General features: G+C 33.5%; 1 protein-coding gene across 3 annotated transcripts in view; it reads right to left on the bottom strand.

Moving 5' to 3' along the window:
- ek1 (eph-like kinase 1) overlaps positions 1 to 22,713 on the bottom strand; it is a 126,102-nt gene that overhangs the window by 10,481 nt on the left and 92,908 nt on the right. For 2 of the 3 annotated variants that reach the window (NM_131095.1, XM_073939991.1), the window contains 3 exon segments: positions 1,540 to 1,689; positions 4,881 to 5,090; positions 7,202 to 7,263. In NM_131095.1, coding sequence (NP_571170.1) covers positions 1,540 to 1,689; positions 4,881 to 5,090; positions 7,202 to 7,263 — 422 coding nt within the window. 3 annotated transcript variants of the gene reach the window in all.

Raw genomic sequence — 22,713 nt, 5'->3', positions numbered from 1 at the left:
AACACACACACATTGCGATGTCGATGCTGAAATGATATATTGCAGCCCTAAGTCTTGGTAAGGTCAAGTTGACAAACAATGTAATCTTTGCATTTAAAATGACATAAAAATGACACGTAATAAGAGTTGTCATAAGCATGTCTTGATTATAAAGGTCTTATCAACACCTCTTCAAGTAGCGAGTTATCAGAAACTCAAAGTTTGGAACCACTTTAGGCTGAATAAATAGTAAGTAAATTCTCATTTTTGGGTGAACTATTCCTTTAACTCTGGCCTGTTAGGCTGGAAACATTGAAACGCATGATTGCTTGTTACCATGGCAAAGGAAGAAAGATGGATTTCACGGCAAGTGGAACTTTCATATTTCACTCCCTCGACACAATAAAAGTGCATCCGCTAACAAGCATGCAAACATTTTCGTGCTGCGCTTTAAACATGACGTGTCTACAGTTCTGAATTACTCCCAAATGTCTCAATCTCCTTCCTGAGCAGAGTTTTTCTCTAAATTCCCAAGCAAAGATTTCATCCCAAGGTGAAGATAAATAAATGGAAATGGTTTCTGGTGTGGAAAATCTGCCAAGAGCCCACTGACACGGATTCAAATTCCCTCTTTTAAAGCGGCCTGCGAATTGAAATCTGGAAATGTTCACCCTCCAGATGCATTTAATCTTTTTACCTTCATAAGCCTGGGAGATTTTTTTAAAACTCGACTCGCACTGAAGTGCCTTGCCAGAAGTCTTTTATTACAAATCAATGAGGATTTGCAGGTTTAAAAAAATAAATCAAGCCTGATGGAAATAGTTAGCAGTGTTGTTGATTTTAACCTAAACTTTTCCAATTAATGAAAACTCTTTTTAAATGTTTCAGAGATGTAATGTAATATAAATGATAGATGTTTTATAACTTAAAGGTAAATTAATAACTAAAGCTAAAACTGAGAAAAGGCAAAGCTAAATTTACATTAGGATGAAAAACTTAATAAAAAATATAAAATGTAAATAAAAATACCGGGACAAAGATATTCAAGATCATCAGATCAATAACAGAGCTTTAAATTTGTTGAAATATGCTTACATTAGTATGTGACCTGTTTAATTTTAGAGCAAAATAAAACCTTTTTTAACATAGAAAACACCATTTACATTGTTCTTCAGTGTAAAATAGTTTATATACCAACAAACATCTTGTCAATTGATGAAATATTTGATAACTTGATTTAAGCCTCTCAGTGCTGCCCCTGAATATTATATATTTATTGTCAATTATATCTTCTTGCTACACCAATATATTTTTTTAAAAAAGCCCAGATCTGTTTCTCTTTACATTATATGTTATGTTGAATCACAAGGAGACATTATTTTTTAACCAATTTAAAAATTTTTCACAAAACTTGTATTGAATGCAGTCTACAAAATGAATCTTCTGATCTCTGACCAATAAATATAATATTACAATAACTATATTAGCCCATATAAACAATACTGTAAGTGACTAGCTGTATAACTTGTGTGGTATCTCTCAGATTCAGAATTGACTTACATCCTGATTGGACATTTCCCAGTACGGTCGCTCCCCATAGGATATCACCTCCCACATGACAATGCCGTAACTCCATACATCACTGGCTGAGGTAAACTTCCTGTAAGTGATGGCCTCTGGAGCCGTCCAGCGAATGGGAATCTTTCCACCCTATTAAAAAAAGAACATTCACAATAGTATGACTACAAATATAGTAAAGCTATTGTTGATAACCAGTACAGTTAGCATTGCTACTTTTAAAAATCTTTTTAAAAAATGTTTTAAAAAAGTTACACAGTAGTGAAGCAATTTTCTTATTCGATTTATATATAAATAGTGGTAGAATTGCATGCTTACAACATAATTAAATTTTCTAGGGAAAAAAAGTCAAAAAGTAAAAATTGTGATACATAAAATGTCACAATAACCTTTAATTATTTAATTATGTGACTAAAATAAGGATTTACACAGTTATTTTAAGATTTACAGATTTACAGTTATTTTAAATTGTGCTGTTAAGAAAAGATGAGACAAACTCAGAAATATGATGAAATATTTGCCTATAATATATATATATATATATATATATATATATATATATATATATATATATATATATATATATATATATATATATATATATATATATATATATATATATATATATATATATATAAATAATTTTTAAAATACCTTTTTCATGTTTTAAAATCTGTAAAAACAGTTTAATACAACATAAACCTAATCTAAAAGATCTTAGTTTAGCTATATATACGTATATATATATATATATATATATATATATATATATATATATATATATATATATATATATATATATATATATATATATGTATATGTATATGTATATATATATATATGTATATATATATACATATATATATACATATACATATACATTAGGGTTGGGCATCTAAGCTATAATGCCGATCCGATACACATCTCGATTCAAAGAATACGATCCGATATATTAGCGATACATTTGTGACATATTGCGATGCAACACGATACGATTCACACCCATATCACGATACGATGCGATATTTCAGCACTAACTAATTAGATCAAGTTTATGAGATGATGTGAAAGAGGATGCTGTGCCATTGAATGAGTTTGATTATTTATAAACCAAGCAAAACCAAGTTTTTTTTTTACAAACTGGCTCTTCTCTCAGAGCCAGAGTGTCAGTTTACAGTAGAGGGCCATTTTAGAACATATAGCACATATTATTTAAGTATTTTCAAGATAAACAGAATGTATAAGTGCAATATATATTAAAAAAATATGTATATATTTGCACTCTTTCAACATAAATTAATTTAGCATTGCACAACAAGAATTGTGATTTAACTTTTCAACTATGAAAACAAGTTTTACAAAGATATATTTTGCCACTGATTATTCAAAACTTAAGGTGGTGAACTAGCAGTGTTATGCTGCTTTGAAACATCACTGTCACTGTAAACAACAGGCTAATAAAAATATAACAAACCAGCAATCTTCTTGCTGTGAGGTGGTCAAACTACCCACTGTGCCACCGTGACACCCATTATTTTTATCATTATTATTATTAATATTATTATTATTATAATTAAATAAAAATTAACAGGAGGTGTTTAAAACCTTCGTTCTCCGTGACACTAGGCTGAATATCTTTGCAGATGAACAATGCAATAGCATTCGTTATTGGCGTAGAGCAAGCAGAACTGTTGCGCATGGAGAAAAAACTTGCAATGCTTTTCTCACCACTTTTGGAGCTGGTTGAAGCAGTGCGAAAGCCGGGGATGCAGAAACACTGGAAGATGCTTTCACAACAACACCGTGGCGCCGCTTCAAGTGAGATTTCAGATTAGTCGTACTGCCCGCGTATTTTACAGATGCGCGGCACATTTTGCAAATTGCATCTGTCCTGTCATGTCGTCCATCCTTAAATCCATAATGTTGCCATACTTTAGATTTAAAACTCAGTGGGGACTAAAATGTTTGTTTTGCTTCTCGCGCTTTCTGAGGGCGCTTCACTAGCTTCATCCGCACACCTGATACACTGAGTTGTAGTGTGTGCACATCCGCAAATCCGTTGCTAAAGGCTTACTTTATGTAGGTCGATTAAATTATGCGCCAAAAACAGGTTGACAACACTTGTTAATAAATAAAAAATACATTCTATATTAAAAATATAAGCTGTATCTCGGAAAAATCGATGCATCTCGCAAAAACCGATGCATCTCGATTTGCTTCCAAAATTTCATTCATCCTCTGCTGCTCAACCGATGCACTCGCATCGTGCACGCGCATGACCGCGTATCGATACATATCGGTTAATCTTCCCATCCCTAATATACATATATATATATATATATATATATATATATATATATATATATATATATCTGTGTGTGTGTGTGTGTGTGTGTGTGTATACATGTATGTATGTATGTATGTATGTATGTATGTATGTATGTATGTATATATATATATTTTTATATATATAAAAATGGTGGCTCCGGATGGCCAGTCTTTCAATGCACTTTGGTCCCACGTTCATTTCAAAGAAGCGCTACCCTGTACTAAAATGCCTGCTCTATTGGCGCATTCCTTCCAATAGAGAACAACAGTGTAGGCGACATCTAATGTAGATATCTACACTGTAAAATATATGATTAATTAGTCCTGATAGAATATTTTTGTAGTTATTTGTAACTTCACTGCAAAAACTGATTTTCTTACTTAGATTTTTTGTCTTGTTTCTAATCCAAATACCTAAAAACCTAATGGACTCATAAGGTTAATTTGATTCAGCTTAAAAATGAAAAAGCCCAAAAAGATTCAACTTAAGAGGCAACCAGGTTTTTTTTTTTTTTTTTTTTTTTTTTTACAGTGTATGAACCAAGACAAGCTTAGAAATAGACAACAACAATATAAAATGTACATTTAGACAGCTTACAAGTATACAAGCTAGTCGTTGAAATATGTTTCAGCAAAATCATAAACAAATGTATTAATCGACAAAGGAAAATCGCATGCAAACAGAGTCAGAGAAAATCACACACACACGTACGCACATGCACACACGCACACAGTGAGCATACATTTAGCCATCCATCAGTCTGGAATGCTGCTTTGACAGGCCTGTGTGACCTCATTTCCACACTACAGGTCAGCAAGAACACATCTCACTCCCTCAGATCATTTTTCTACAAAATCAATCTATACTTGGGTTTCAAAAACAGCCAAACCAGTTTAGAGCCTCACAACAAAACTGTTATAATATGAAATAATTAAACTGAAACGGAATAATGTACTAGTTAAATCATCCAGAGTACAGTAGTGTGATCTCTCACCCGTGTAGTGTATGCCGCTTCAGGATCGTCCTCCAGCACGCGCGACAGCCCGAAGTCAGACACTTTACACACCAGGTTTCCGTTTACCAGAATGTTCCGTGCTGCCAAATCCCGATGCACGTAGTTCATCTCGGAGAGGTACTGCATCCCGGCGGCGATCCCTCTCAGCATTCCCAACAGCTGGATCACTGTGAACTGCCCGTCGTGTTTCTGCACAAAATGAAGAGTTCAGATTCTCATCCCAGTGGCCTTATTTTCTTCGGTGGATCCTGGCACAGGCTGTCAGATTTGAATTCGTCTCATGAGTAATTCATAATTCAAAGGCTCCCTAATTATGAGTGTTGCTCACATGTTGCAGGGCATGACATATTAAACGACTGCATAATCACTCAGGCTTTATATGCTGCCATGGCAAGCAAGTAACCAACTAACCAAATGATGATGTTTCATTACACACTCTGGCAAGAAAACTAATTTTTTTGTTAACTAAGGTTGAACTGTGGTAATGAGGTTATAATGGGATTCTGGTGAGACTTCATTTGAATAAACACAAGCATATACAGTATATGTACAATATTGTATATACAGTTGAAATTAATTATTAAGATAAATATATTATTAATTACTACCCCCCCTGAATTGTTAGCCAACCTGTTTATTTTTTCCCCAATTTCTATTTAATGGAAAGATTTTTTTCAACAAATTTCTAAACATAATAGTTGTAATAACTCATTTCTAATCACTGATTTATTTGACTATTGCCATGATGACAGTAAAAAAAAAAAAAAATTACTATACATTTTTCAAGACACGTCTATATAGCTTAATGGGATATTTAAATGCTTAACTATGCTGATTAGGGTTAACTAGGCAGGTTAGGGTAAATATGACTTAAACTAAATAAAAATTTGCAGTCAAAATTAACATTGACGGCAAGCCGTTAATTATCCCTTACAAATAAGTACAGACAGAATTATTAGCATTCCTGAATTATTAGCCCTTCTGTATATATCTTTCCCTTATTTCTATTTAATGGAAGATTTTTCAACATTTTGAAGCATAATAGTGTTAATAATTAATTTCTAACAACTGGTTTACTTTATCTTTGTTTTCATGACAGTCCATAATATTTTGCTAGATATTTTTTCAAGATACTAGTCAAGTTAAGATTTTATTTGTAGAGCAATTTAAAAACAGAAGTGAGCCAAAGTGCTGTACAGACAATATACAACAAAATAAGCATAATAATTTATAAAAATACATAAAATACAAGATCGAATCTAGCTAAACTACCTAAAAAACATATTAGTTAAAATAACCAGTTATTAAGGCGTCAAATGCCAACAAAAATATGAGTTTTAAGAGCTGATTTAAATGAAAACAGAAGAGGGCCTGTCTTATTGGCAGTTTCAAATCATTCCAAAGTCTAGAACCTATACCATAGCAAAAGCACGATATACTCTAAACTTACGCTTTGTTTTTGGCACAATTAGGAGAAGCTGATCAGCTGACCTAAGAGAATGAGTGGGCTTATAGGGGTGTATCAGCTCAGAGATGTAAGGTGGGGCAAGACCATTTAGCGAAATATTTTGCAGCTATTTTGGGCAATAGCTAATCTACTACTCCCCACATACAGTGCATTACAGTAATCTAAAAGAGTGGTCATAAACGCATGGATTAATATGTCAAACTATTGTTTTGGTGTATATATTGCTTTATTTTTGCCAGTTGTCTTAATTGAAAGAAGCTAGATTTAACTACCGCTCTAATCTGATTGTCAAATTTAAAATCTGAGTCAAATTTCACACCAAAATTTGTGACTGTAGGCTTAATATGCTGAGGTAATGAACCAAAAAATTCCTTTAAAAAATGACCATTATCATTGCATCATTCTACCTTAATGTATTAAATGTATTAAAATGTATTAAATTAAAAAATATTATTAATTTAAATATTTTATTTTGATTTTAGTTTGATAAAAATATTCATGCTAAATATCACTCCCTTAATGCCAATGTTATAGCTACAGTAGTGTCTCTGTTGTTCTTCGAAATTAGCTTAACCTGCAAGCCGACTATATTTATCAGAAAGACCATTCTGGTTGACATCACCAGATTAGATAACCAAGCCTTGGTGGTCTGAGATGGAAAGTGAAATGTAATGTGAGGGACAAAAAAAGCACGAATAGAGATGTGTGAACACGAGTTGTCAAGCCCAGTCTGGAAGAGCCGGCGACTGCTTTGTGTTCCTGTGATATTTCACAGCATTTCCTCTGGTGCAAATTGGCCTTCATCATTGGCAGCAAAATAGAGCAGACTCACCTTCAAAAAAGTGTCCAGAGATCCATTTTCCATGTACTCTGTCACTATCATCACAGGCTTACCTGAGGGACAGAAAAAGAGGACAAAAACAGAGTGTGAAATAGTGGAGAAAATAAAGAGAGAGAGAGAAAGAGAGAGAGAGAGAGACATTTTAGAAAAGGAAAAGATGCAGCAGAGAGGCAGGGGAAGGCAAGAGCTTTGCATCCTATATTTAATTAATTGCCAATTTCGTCACCTTTCAAAGTTTAGTTATTGACCTATTCTTATTCAATGACAACTTATTTACATTATGTGATGTTTTCTTATAAGTTGTTTACATTAAGACTTTTTTATTAAAAAAAAAACAAAAAAAAAACATTTATCTACAAAGTTGAACTCTAGCTTGGCTCTATAAGGTTTTTTTTGAGCGCGAATCAGCATTTCGAATGCACACACGAGGACCAATCAGATTAATCTTTCTTTGTTTCACCGGTTGACAGTGGGAAAGACCAGAAAGAAACACAAAACCAGTTGATTAAATAATGCTGCACCACACAAAACTAAAACTTGAAATTGAGTTGAAACCTGAAACTGAAAAGATGTGTGTAAATGTGATGATTTAGAAGCATTTTTTTTACATTCGGATGAAATGTTAAATTTGACATTGTTGACAATTAAACGGTTATTAAGAAAAATAATAAATAATAATAATAATAATAATCATGTTAAATATTTATAATTGTGTATTTATGGTAAGTGAAACATTTTTCAGTGCTTGTTAAACTCATTTGCTAATTGTCTGTTTTCTTTTAAAGTCATTAAATTTGATATTAAGCCTTGAAAGGCAGATACTTAATTCATTAATTAATTGGATATATAATTCAATAAATATAATTTAACCCCTTCAGATCCTGCGTCCATTACAATGGACATCGCATGACATCCCATTTTTCTGAAATTTGGAACATAATTCAGGTCTGAAGGGGTTAATAGTTCATATAAAGCACATTATTCAATACATACTACCATATTAATTACATAAAAATTAACATTTGCACTGGAAAAAACATGGCGACACAGTGGCGCAGTAGGTAGTGCTGTCGTCTCACAGCAAGAAGGTCGTTACAGGTGAATTGGGTAGGCTAAATTGTAAAAACGCGTAAAAATGTACTGGATAAGTTGGTGGTTCATTCCACTATGGCGACCCCGGATTAATAAAGGGACTAAGCCGACAAGAAAATGAATGAATGAATGGACAAAATATTTAGCACAGCCTTGAACAAGAAAAAATATTCATGGTAAAACAATAAATAAATGTTTTTGAAAGCAAAAACTTAACTCTCAAACATCAACATATTATTATAATACCAATTTTAATTTTTTTCAATTAAATGAATAAGCAGACTGATTGTATTTCTTAAAAAGTAATTCTTTAATTAATGATCCACCAGATAGAACTTTATAATTCCAATCAGAAAATTGTAATTTAGGATTATAAAGTTCTATCTGCATTAGCCATGTTTTTTAAAACCCCAATTTGCAAATTGATAATTTAAATTTAGAGTACATTTAGGCTTTCTATCATGTTATTGTATGAAAGAGAACTGTTACAAACATATTGTTTGCTATATGGAATGCAAAAACTTGCTGAAGCTCAGTATCTCAAAATAATTTAGAATACAGATAAAACGTTACAATTCCAAGGAGACGATTTGACAGAAACAGTAGGGTTGGGAGTCGATTTATAAAAAAAAAATCAATTCCAAGGTTTAAAGAACTGAGAATCAGCTAAAAAAATTGTAATCAAGTCATTCAAGAGGTAGCGAACACGTGTTACTATGAGCTATTAGATATGCCCGTGTCATTTACATGCACACAAATTATCTTACCCTCGCTTTATCTATGACTAATACAAATCTGGAAAATCTAACATGTAACTAACAAAAATACAATAAAATATTGAACTGTGGGGGGCAGCACGGTGGCTCAGTGGTTATTACTGTTGCCTCACAGCAAGAAGGTCACTGGTTAGAGTCCTGACTGGGCAAGTTCTGTGTGGAGTTTGCATGTTTAGTTCCTTATTTGTCAGGCGAGGAGGAGTTATGTTTGTGTGGGTATCTGCTGGTTTCCCCCACAATCCAAAAGTCATGTATTATAGGGGTATAAAGTTTGCATGCGTGTGATTGTGTGGCTGGAAGGGCACGCGCTGCATAAAACATATGCCGGAATAATTGCCGGTTCATTCCACTTTGGCGACGCCTGATAAATAAGGAACTAAGCTGAATGAAAACGAATGAATGAATGAATGAATGAATGAATGAATGAATGAATGAATGAATGAATATTGCACTGTATACAGAGAAAACAAAACTACAGTAGTTTTTATTAATCTATAACTTGGTACTGCAAATGACCACAGAATAACTGGGATAAACAATGGCTTTCCATGCATTAAAGCATTATTTTAAATCTTTATAAAATCTTTCAACACATAGCAATCTGTTGTTTATCCCTCACTAACTGTATACACAAAGTAATTTGCTGTACATGTCTTATAAACTCTATTAACTACAACATGTCTTATGTGATTTGACATTGCAGGTTTTTAGCTCCACTTTGAATATATAAAAAGATATCTAAAGTATGATGTGAATGGGCTTATTTCCTTTTCAACATAATTTCTCCTTTTTCCTAGCTGAAATTGCACCTGCTTTAACATCAACAGATGAACTATTGAGTGTTATAGTTATTTCAGCATACAGCCTGCTTATTCATGGTTTACATTCAATTCAACAACTGTGCACATTCATTTTATAGATAGTATGCACTAAATGATATGCTCGATTGAACCTCTTTTTATAGCTTATTCATTAATGGCAAGGTTTGAGAAGAAAGAACTGAAGTAGAATCAAAACAGCAGCGAGGAATCAATTATTGGATTTTGTTCCACTGATTCCAAAATCAGGACTCGTTTCCGGACATTCTGGAATGGAACAGCCCTAAAAAAAAAAAAAAAAAACAGTGGGTTGAAGAGAGCGGTTGCGTCCCCCACCGCCACGACTCTACCTGCTGCCTGTTACTCACACTGACAGCCCCTAATCAAAGCTCTCAATAACAGTCAGCCAGATAATTAGAGCGAGCGTCCACCGAGAATATCTTTGTCCAGAAATACCTAAAATGCTAATGAGTTCCTTTAGGAAGGCGAATGATGAAGGGGGAGGATTTTGGAGGGGGGCTGTGATTAATTGCCCTGGGGCTGCAGAAGAAGAAGGGCTGTAAAGATCCGCTAATAGGAAAAGTGTTCCCCTCACTGCTATGTCGCAGACACAGCTGCAAGAGGCAGATCGCACCTGCGTTGAGGAAAGTGATTAAAAATTCTCCTTTGATTCCGCCCAAATAACACGCTGTCAATCAGAGGTACCTCGCGTGTGACAGGGTAGAGTTCATGCTAATCCATCCTGATTATCAGGGATGCGGGATCGGTGTAACGTATGGCAGAAACTTTCACCTCGGGGCAGCAGACACGTGTGAGGATGAGAGGACGTTTAGCCCGAGAGACACTGAGGATTTCGTTGAGCAAGTTTTCATAGCATGCCTCATCTAGTGAATATGTGGGCTAGAAAAGAGGAGATTCTGTAACTTTTTTTTTAATTTTAGGGGGAAAGACATGGTAGGCTACATGCTATAGTATGTATGAATGAATTAATGAAACAATTTAATCAAATAATAATTGTAATTAATTATATAAAATGTAAATATTAAAATGTAATACAAAATAACAAATATAATAACCTAATATAACCATTCTGAGCCAAATATTAAGAAAGAACCAAATCTTCTACCACAGCAAGCAATGCTAATGACACTCAGATCTACTTAGCTTTACTGCCCATTTCAGCCCCATTGACACCCTCTGCCAATGCATTGGTGAAATGTACAGCTGGATGTGCCAAAACTTTCTTCAGTTAAACAAAGAGAAAACTGAAGTCATTGCATTTGGGAACAGATATGAGGTTCTCAAGATGAATGCGTACCTTGGCTCTTGGGGTCAAACAACAAAAAATAAGATCAAGAATCTTGGTATCATTCTGGAGTCCGATCTGAATTTCAAGAGTCAGGTCAAAGCAGTAACTAAATCATCATACTATCATCTCAGAAACATTGCAAGAATTAGATGCTTTGTTTCTATTGAGGATTTAGAGAAACTTGTTCATGCTTTTATCAGCAGCAGGGTAGATTACTGTAATGAACTCCTTACTGGCCTTCCCAAAAGATAGTCAGACAGTTGGAGCTCATCCAGAACGCTGCAGCCAGGATTCTGACCAGAACCAGGAATTTAGTTCACATTACACCTGTTCTCAGGTCTTTACACTGGCTCCTAGTTAAATTCAGATTAGATTTTAAAGTATTACTACTTGTCGATAAATCACTAAATGGCCTAGGACTTCAATACATTACAGACATGCTCACTGAATACAAACCTAACAGATCCCTCAGATTTTTACGATTAAATAAACTAGAAATTCCAAGAGTTAATTTAAAGCAGAGTGAATCCGCCTTCATACCACGCCCCCCGCTGCTGGAATCAGCTTTCAGAAATGATCAGATGTGCTCCAACATTGGGCACGCTCAAATCAAGACTGAAAACACATCTGTTTAGCTGTGCCTTTACTGAATGAGAACTGTGCTAGGATCGACAGATCACACGATTATGTCTTTCTTTTCTTTTCCTTTCATTTATAACCTGTTTTTAATCTGTTTTAATCACTTTTATTATTTGTTTTTATTTTCTTGTCTCTTTTATTCCTGTTTATGTAAAGCACTATGAATTGAGACAGTGTGTGAAATGTGCTTTATAAATAAACTTGCTTTGCCTATTTATTATAATATATTATTGACATTAACACCTACCAACACACCAAATGCGGGTAGATTTCAGCTGTGTTATACAGCCACTCCCACAAGTCGCTTTTGGCCGGTTGAAAATAATTTTTACATTGCCAGAGCTGGCTCATCACTAAAGATTAGAACTTTAGTTTAAAACTGTATGTCAATATGCATGCAAATGCGATCAGCAAAACTGATAACTGTTCATGCGAGCAAAGAACATACTAGATTACCTCTCCATTTATGTATAGTTAACTGGTGATATGCAACCTAGCCCCCTTTGATTTTTTTTCTCTTTTTTTAATATTTCCCAAATTGTTTGGTATTGACAATAATAAAAGCAGTTTTAAATTTTTTAAACACCATTTTAAGGACAAAATTATTAGCCTCTTTTATCTTTAATATTTTAACTGTGGTCCCTAATTAGCATGATTTTGTTAATGCTTACATTGTACAACTTTGGAAACGCTGCATCTCCTGCTGTTACTGCCGTACAGCAATTTCCATTGACATTACTGGTCATTGTGTTGAAACATTATACATTTATAGCTGCAATATGACAAGCAAATAGAAGAAAATACGAGACCTTGAGAACAAAGGTAATAAGTCATCTGCCTTGTCAGATTCAGAACGCAATTCAAGCCTTCACATAGACTTGTGGGTGATTCCATAACAAAGAGTCAATGGTTCCATTATGGTTTTATAATCTCTTCTTCAGCAAAGCACAAAGAAATAGAAATCCAACTGAATCCAATAAAACCCCTAACAAGCTATTTATAGCACCAAGCTCTAAGTCATCGTCATTGGTGCGTTCAAACCAATAGAGATTGCACTGTATGTCCTGGCTGTCACTATAAGTAAATCACAAATGTACAGCTCACACAACACGTGTGGCCAAAGATATCCAAACGCATCGCGTATTAGCTTATCAACGTGGGACAAATTACTTTGACAGTGAGCTAGTTGGATAACGCGGCCTTCCAGCCTCAACCTACAAACCTTTGGCTACCAGAGCTGAAAGCATTCAAACAGAACCACAACATCATTCTGACATAAGCTGATTCCATTTCACATTAGGTAAATGTCAAATTTTAACACAAAGATGCATTTAATGTGCATAAAAATCTTAAAAGATGCACTAAAATACAAAATAAAGTAGATCACATATTCATGCAAATAAAGCACAATTATCAAATAAATTCCACAAAAGAACACGTAACTGCGTAGCTTCACTAAACAGTGGACCAATCTCAATGCGCACTCATAGATCAATGCGCAATCATAGATCATAGATGTTGTTTCAGTCGCTCTGGAACACCTCAACCAAAGTCTGTTATCAACATGATATGGTTAAATGAGCTCCCAGATGACTTCTTTCCAAACATCAGGGATCCGGCTCCGAACGCAAGATAACATGACATGATTTGTGTGTGTCGTCTGCATGCTTGAAGGCGAAAGTCATTTATAATGTAGTGTTTTCTCCTATTCGCAGCAACTTCCATTTTTATTATTAATAACTTATGGATGTTTTCTGGGAAGTGATCATTTTATCCTTCTAAAACATGGCATGGAAATAATGCTTTATTCGTAAATTATTAAAGCAATCTTCAATATATTTTTTTGTACTAAATAAAGTCAAAACATGGAGCGCAACCATATATTGTTGATGATAACGGAGCTTCATAAGCAATATTTCGATTTTTTTGTTAAAGTCACAACATACACAAATGTAGCTATTGTCAAATTATTGTATTAAATATTTTATTACATTCTAAATAATTCATATTGGATAAAGGAATAGGGAAGAATAGTGTAATCTGTACAGGGCTTAGGGTAAATTCAAAACTTTGTATCATAATATAGCCATTGATGGAAACCTGGCTGTATTTCACAAAATATGTAATATTCAAAATTTAAGTACAAATTAAATTCGTAATCTTGGATGCAAACATTATTGTCAACTAAACTGATGTCATTAAACCAAATGAATTATGTATTTCCATTCATTTTTTTCTACCAGTTAGAGTAGCAAGGTTTACCGGTATCGTGATACTATGGCTCCAAAATACTGGCAGTGCCACTGTAGTTTGTAAACGGTAGTATCGTCATTAACGTTCTATCTACTATACATAATGTTGCATGTGGAAAATTCACTAAAATAGACAACAATAGACCATTTTATTTCAATTGTCTGTGAAGCCCTTTAAGGTTGCAAAAGTGTTTAGGATTTAGACCTTTTATGGTAGCCTATTGCACGTTTTCTGACATTTCAGTTTGAACACACATCTGAATCAGTTCATTTCTGTTCCTGTCAATATGATTTAGTAGCTACAACAACCGCAATTATCTCTTAAAAAGAATGACTCAGGTAGGACTGAAAAAATAAGCAATAGATGAAAAACCCAAAAGACCAACAGGAAACATTAAAACAATTTTTAACCACTTTATATAGTCTTATTTTGTTGGGAAAATATACTTTTTGTAACTAATTTCATTTTGTATAATTTGTATCTTTATTTTAATGTATTTTTTGTTGGTCAGTTATCTACAAAATAGTTTTAATGAAGTGATGTGCAAATACTTTTGTTTCAATAATAAGGGAATTATGAATTCAATTCAAGTAAGCCTATTATAACATATAAATAGTATTTCTAACAATTTTGGTTATTTCATAGATTTGAGTTATGAATTACAGTATCACACTTGGTATCACGACACTTCAGCTAGTATAGTAACATGAATTAACTGTATCATGAAAACCCTACTACCAGTTAAAACTTGCAGCATTGCGGCAATTACTGTGAATGTAATGTGGGTTTTATTCGTAAATTATTATAAGATTTTTTCTATTTTTCATTCAATTTAAATTAACAGCTTTGGATGCAAACATCGCAATTGTTGAAGACAACAAGGCTTTATTCACATTATTTATTCAACGTTTCAATTTTTCATAAACTCGCAACATTCGCAAATGTAGCTGTTGTCAAATTTTTAAATTATACATTTTTTTTATGTACTGGATCATTAATATCAGATAAAACACTATAACCATGACATACTACATGAGAAACAAATTGTTGCATGCATCCTGATGTGTACTTTTTTTTTTTACCCATGACACCCTATGTCAAGCAATCGAAAAACAAGCTATACAGGGTTTAAGGTAAATTCAAAACTTTGTATATTTATATAGCTATTCATAAATGTAAACGTAGCTTTATTACAAAAAAAAGATTTGGTATTCAAAATTTTTGTGCCAATTTAATTAATAGATTTGGATGCAAACATTATTGTCGATGAAAACAATGGCATTAATCACAAATGTATCATGTAATACCAGTTTTCTGTACCAGTTAAAATGAGCAACATTGGATGCAAGCATAACTGCTGTCAATAGAATTTGGGTTTTATTCTCAAGTTATTTAAAAGATATTACATTTTTTAATTTAATTTAATTTAACAGCTTTGAATGCAAACATAGCAACTGTTGAAGGAAATGGCTTTAATCTCATTATTTATTTAATGTTCCATTTTTTTTTTTTTGTTAAAGTTGCAACATTTAAAAATTTAGCTATTGTTAATTTATTATGTTATATATTTTATAACATACAAGATAATTAATATCAGGTGAAACACTATAACCATGACACACAGGAAAAAATGGTTGAAGCGTACATCACTATGCCCACTTGTTTATCACCATGACACCATAAATTCAGCAATCTGGAAAAATTGTGTAATCTGAATGAAAATAAAACAAAACAAAATAAAATCCGAAAAAATAAGTTATGTGTAATAACAATGAAATGACACAAAGAGAAAGTACTGAACTACTGAAGTGTATTTATTACTTTTTATAAGAAGCATTTTTAATGATTTAAGACGCCTCTCATAGGGAGAATGAAGTCACATGCATTGATCAGGTGTTTTTCACAGACTTCAACAGAGTGTAAAAATCTTGATGGTTTTGTGAGTCTTGTCAATTAATTCTGATCTTTATTTTGTATTTTATATTCAATTCAAGTCAGGTGATTGGCTGGGCCATTCAACCAGCTTTATTTTCTTTCTCTAAACCATTTGAAAGTTTTCTTGGCTGTGTTTTGCTGTGTGTCTTGCTGAAATGTCCACACTGGTTTCATCTTCATCATCCTGCCAATGTAGATGTTGGACTGAAACAGCTAATATTAATTTACACTGATGAAGGGCAGAGGGTTGCCGAAGAACTATTGAGGGATTACAGCTGCTGTCTGGGCGTTCACTGCCTTTCTACACCTCCCTTTCTTCATGTGTTCAATATTTTTTTCCCTGTCCCATTTCATTTTATTACACATAACTTAATTTGTAATCCAATTAGTTTAGTTTTATATGGATTTCTGTGGTTGTTGGCAACATCTGGTGAAAATTTCAAGTCAACAGCATATTTATAAATATATTTTCTGAGAAAAATGGTGGGGAGTTTTATACTTATTGTCCCCGCTGTATCTACTCATCAATGGAAATGTGGCTTTATTTCACAAAAGATTTGATATTCAAAATTTCAGTACAATTCAAATTCATAACTTTGGATGAATACATTATTGTCAATTGAAATTATGCCATTAATCAGAAATGAATCATGTAATTCACTTGTATTTGTAGTTAAAACTTGAAATATTGGATGGAAACATAAATACAGCCAATAGAATTTAGGTTTTATTTACAAATTATTTATAAGGTATAACAAATTTTAAATTCAATTTAAATTCACATTTGCATGTAAACATAGCTGCCATACATACATTTCAGTACTCTATTCATTCAGGTTTAAAAAAAAAAAATGTCTCTACTGATAAGTCCCTCATTAAAATTACCGAGCTGCTTATTCATGTGTGAACATTTAAAGTGATTGATGGCGCAGCAGTTTTAAGAGCGCTCCAATTAGACAGTATTCACACACACACACGAACAAGAACACACGTCTATGATTAAAACAAGGCAATGAGTGTATTACGTCCTGCGGTGGGCCTGATCTGCTCTAAATGCCTAACTACTGTTGAAAGGTCATAATTACAATCATTATCACAGGAGCAAGAAATGTGTTCATGTATTCAATCAAGAGAAAAAAAAAGATGATTTACCCTAAAAGAGCCAGAACTTCAGTCTGTGCTCTGTAGATCATCCGCAAATCACATGCTGCAGAGGTGTTTGATGAAATGACAGCAATTTGTCGTCAAATATCAAAGAATAAAGGAATGCTTGGGTTCAAAACAAGTTATGCTTTAGCTTAAAAGCACACATTACTGGGAAAAAAGTAATGCTTTCAATGATTCATATGACATTCTCTTGTCTATTGTTACCTCGGTTGAAGGCACAAAAACGTACATTTACATATACTTGTATAACTTACATTTACTTAGCAGAGGTTTTTGTATAAAAGGACTTAAAGGCGAGGCGAAAAGAAACAATCATCAGAGAGTAGCATGTAAATGCTACGACAAGTCTAGTTTTTTTGTCATAACATAACATAACATAACATAAGATAACATAAGTTTACCAGCTTTTTGTATAAATCAGCTTTTTATGCAAACATGGCTGTTGCTGATGGAAAATATGACTCATTCTCCAAATATGTTTGCTAAATTTATGTTTCTCTTTTAAATCAATATATAATAAATACATTTTATATATGTATATGTAAAGCTGTAATGTAGTGAAACCCGCAGTGGGTCTATTAAGAGGCGTGAGAGGCCTGACACCACAAATAAACCTAAACAAATCTAAAAATCTAAATCTAAAAATCATCTAAAAAACAATGGCCTTTCCAAGAAGTGTAAAAAATTATGTTATTTCTTTAAAGGATGTAAAAGTGCATCCAGTGCAAAAAATAAAAATAAAAAGTAAAAAATAAATTAAAAAAATAAATAAATAAAATAAATAATTAATTAATTAATTTTAAAAAATAACTAAAAAAAGTAAAAAAAAATTGTGCATATATATATATATATATATATATATATATATATATATATATAATCATCCAAATCGTAGCTTCAGCACATTCAGAAATAACAGTTTGTTGGCAAAAGCCTTTAAACGGCATTTGCCTTTGACAGCAAAAGCCGCTATATCACGAGAACCATTCAGAAGGCTCAAATCGAATCATATGTTTTCAATATAGCAGCGCAATGACACGCTGACTTTATGAGGCGTGTTTTATTTGTTTTATTCTGCTTCCGATTTCGATTTTAAAAGATGGAGTTTGATGAACTGGATGAGCCTGTCCCACTGTCAGTGAATGGCAAATGAAAACATCCCTTACCTCAAAACTCTTTGCATTGTAAGAAAAAGAAAACAATGTACAGTCGGAAGTGTAACATGCATTCATAATGTTTGTTTGCGCAGCAGTGCAACTTGAATGAGTTCGAGTTACTATACATTAATGGCAACATCGTTTCATAAAAGACAGAGTTAAGATGCCATTTTTATAAACTGGTTAAGCTGGTTTTGACGCAAAAGAAATCTACCTTGTTAAAAACCAAAGAATTGTCTAAAGTGACATTTATGAAAAAAAAAAGGTCAATTTACTAGCTAATAAACTTTTCATTACATGTAAAAATGAAACTTCTAAGCCTAATTATAGGAGCCTGACAGAAAATGCTCATTTACAGGAAAAGAGGTCTGATAGATTTAGAGGGTTTTGCATTCGAACTCTTTTATATATATATATATATATATATATATATATATATATATATATATATATATATATATATATATATATATATATATATATATATATATATATATATATGTTCTTGTATTGTTCATACTTTTTGGGACATTGGACACTGTATATATATATACAGTGTCCAATGTCCCAAAAAGTATGAACAATACAAGAACAGTGCAAGAAATATCCAAAAATAAACAAAGTATCAAATCAATAAAGCAAATATATTCACGAAAATCTACTACTCAAAACGATCAAATCAAAAGCGGTAACCACTGTATACACGTATCAAAATATCTACTTATAAAGAAAATGCTCACAGCTCTGCCACACTACGCTCGCTAGCAAGGTGAAACTGAAACCAAAATCCTGGCCTTGGTCCATCATGGCTTTTTAACCATCCCCATTTCAGAATTGGCTTCATCATTCTGTCTCCTCTTCACCATTATCTGAATTTTTCCTACAAGTAAAATTTGTAATTTTGGATGCAAACATACTGTTGATGTAAGTGGTGCTTTGTTCACAAATGTTTCATGCGAAATTCCAAAAGACCCCAGTTAGTGCCCTGTGTACAATACGCAGACCACAACCTTTGGAGGCATTTAATGAAATGACAGCAAATTATCATCAAATAACAAAGGATAAAGGAATGTTCGGGTTTAAAACAATTTAAGCTTCAGCTTAAAGCACACATTACTCCGAACAAAGCAACACTTTCAATGATTCAGTCGACATTCTCTTATCTATTGTTCCCGCTGTTCAACTTTTCTTCAGGACTCAGCTGGAATGAACCTGAAAATACAGCTGTGGACGGCGAACGTTATCAGATAGAATACTGGAGTCCGCTAATCTGATGGTTCGCGGCACAATGGGTTTATAATAGAGACGATGACAGCTCGCTGTTTTTGTAAAGATGGGGGATGAGGAACTGAATGGGGCATTAAGGTCTATTCTTGATTCCATTCTCCGAGCTCCTGACAACATTTGCATCACAAAAAGCTCAATCACGGCCTAATTTTTTTCCGTCTGAGGTGGTAATGATAGAGCGCCTCTCCGAAAGCTGTGTTAGGTGACAGATGCTTTTCATATTACGGCGCAAAACTCTTTGTCTGGCTTGCCGGCGCTCCATCAGGCAGCATAAACACTCTCCGAGCTCTTTAACGCGTCTCGGCTCGGCTCTGTCATTAGTCTGGATTGACAGCTGCTTCGGTAATGCAGTGCTAGGGGTTGCTGACCTCTCCTGTCCTCATCCCCTACACCATCAGGCAGATCTGTGACCTGTGAAATTACTCCAGCTATCAAATCTCACCCAATCAGTGGCAGACCGGCACACACTCACACACGTGTGTTATATTACTTTAGTGGCGGAAAGAGCAATATGGATGATGCGCAATCTGATAGTTTCATTGGGCCTCATTCACGTGCATGTGGGATCACATATGGGTCCTCAAAGGCTGTCACGCAACCTTCAGCAGGTAAAATCGTGTGTCATTTTTTCTTATTCATATTTAATTTATTCATTAATCAGGATTTGGTGAATGATGGTTTGGTGTTAAGCGAAATGCATGCTTAAGTATATAGAAAAAAAAATAATAAAATGGTTCATTAAAATGTCTTGTTGCTGTAGTTTTTTTTCACTACTTCTACTACACTATAAAAAACTGATGGGTTCCACACAATTCCTCCTTGTTGTCACAACACAAATCAGTTAAGTTAACTTAATAGTTTTAATTATTATTATTTTTTTTTTACAAATTTAAGTGGACTGAACATGAAACAACAAAGTTGCCCCAACAAAAGCTTAAAAATTGTGTTGTTTCAACAAATTTTCGATTAGTATTTTTTGAATGTGCGACAACTGCTACTATTACTACTACTACGATGTTGACGGATGCCTAACACTACTACTACGAAGACAACATACAACTACTGCTACAACAAAGACGACTACTATGACGACGAAAATGACGACTACGTATTATTATTATTATTAATATGTATAACCAGCCCAATCTGATGAGGAATTGTAGCTATTTTACGTATTGGCTGAGAAGTGGCTAATTCGTACAAATTCATATAATTTCATTCGTATGATTTTTAAAAGGAGGCTTGCCTCAAACACCACCCTCATTGGTGGATGACCAAATTGTACTAAAGTGTATGAAATCAGATTGCAACTTTTAATCATTATCACTACTACTATACTGAAAAAAATTATGTTAGCGAAATTGTTGCAAATAATTTATATGTGTTAAACTTAAATTGTTTGTTTAAATTCAGCCCAAATAAATTGTCCACAACCACTTAACTTAAAAAGTAGTGAATGCGAGGAATCATCTTTGAATATTTTTTTTTTCATTGCACACTGTAAAAACTGCTGGGTTTCACACATTTCCTTCATGTTGTACCAACACATATTGATTAAGTTAACTTAATTGTTTTTACAAATTTAAGTGGAGTGAACATAAAACAATTATGTTGTCCCAACAAAAACTTAAAATTGTCATTTCAAATTATTTTAAATAAGTTGTTTGAACAAGCAACAGAGCACTTTTTTGAATGAATGATGACGACGATCACCACTACTGCGACAATGACTACTAAGACGACGACTATGACAATGACAAAAAATACTACTATGACTACGACGACAATTATAACTATGACTGCTACTACTATGACTACAACTACTATTACGACTACGATTATGAAGACTATAATGACGATGACTACTACTACACAAATTTTTATCTGTTTTTATCTGTTTTTAACTACTTTTATTATTTGCTTTTATTTACCTATATTTGTCCATTTTATTCCTGTTGTAAAGCACTTTGAATTGCCACTGTGTAGGAAACGTGTTATATAAATAAACTTGCCTTGCCTTGCCTTACGACTACTACTACATTGACAACTACTACTACTACGTAAAAACTACTACTACGACTACTACAACATTGATGACGATGACTAAGAATTATTGTTATTATTATGTATAACCAATCCAAACTGAGGAGAAATTGTAACTATTTTAAATATTGGCAGAAAAGGGGCTAATTCATACATATTCATACAATTTCATTCATTAATTAATTTATTTGTTTTCTTTAGAGCTTAGTCCCTTAATTATTCTGGGATCTCCACAGTGGAATTAACCGACAACTTTTCCAGCATATGTTTTACGCAGCGGATGCTTCCAGCTGCAACACATCCATTTACATCCATACACACTCATTCACACACATACACTACGGGCAATTTAGCCAACCCAATTTTCCTGTACCGCATGTCTTTGGACTTGTGGGGGGAACCAGAGCACCCAGAGGAAACCCACGTGAACACAGGGAGAACATGCAAACTCCACACAGAAACGCCAACTGACCCAGCCTAGGCTCGAACCAGTGACCTTCTTGATGTGAAGCAAACGTGCTACCCACTGCGCCACCATGCAGCAACATACAATTTCATTTGTATGACAAACACAATTTTTTTAAAAGGAAATGTGCCACGAAACCATACCTTCATTGGGGGATGACCAAATCATACAAAAATGTAAGAAATGAGATGCACAAATGAATATAAAATACACTAAATAAAAAAGTTACGAATTGCCATGAAATTGCATTGGTATAACTTTTTTCTACTTTTACAAAACACATTTATAAAAGAAGTGATAATATGTAGAAACTATTGTAACTAGACATAAATTACTCAAACCTCAACCAAAATGTAAATAGCATTCCAATTCCTGACTGAAAGCATTGACAGTGCAGCAGTCGGTACCTTCAAAACTTTCGCAAACCTACAATAATGACTTTCTTTTACTGACTGTATCTGTTGAATGAAACTTTTAAAACCTCATAATTATGTTGTAACGGCACCGAATTAAAAGGAACAAAATTACTGTACTTTCTTCTAATAAGAAAGTGTAAAGCTG

Source organism: Danio rerio, chromosome 24 (genome assembly GCF_049306965.1).
Source record: "Danio rerio strain Tuebingen ecotype United States chromosome 24, GRCz12tu, whole genome shotgun sequence".
Classification (NCBI taxonomy): domain Eukaryota; kingdom Metazoa; phylum Chordata; class Actinopteri; order Cypriniformes; family Danionidae; genus Danio; species Danio rerio.
This window is presented reverse-complemented; position numbering and strand designations above follow the sequence as displayed.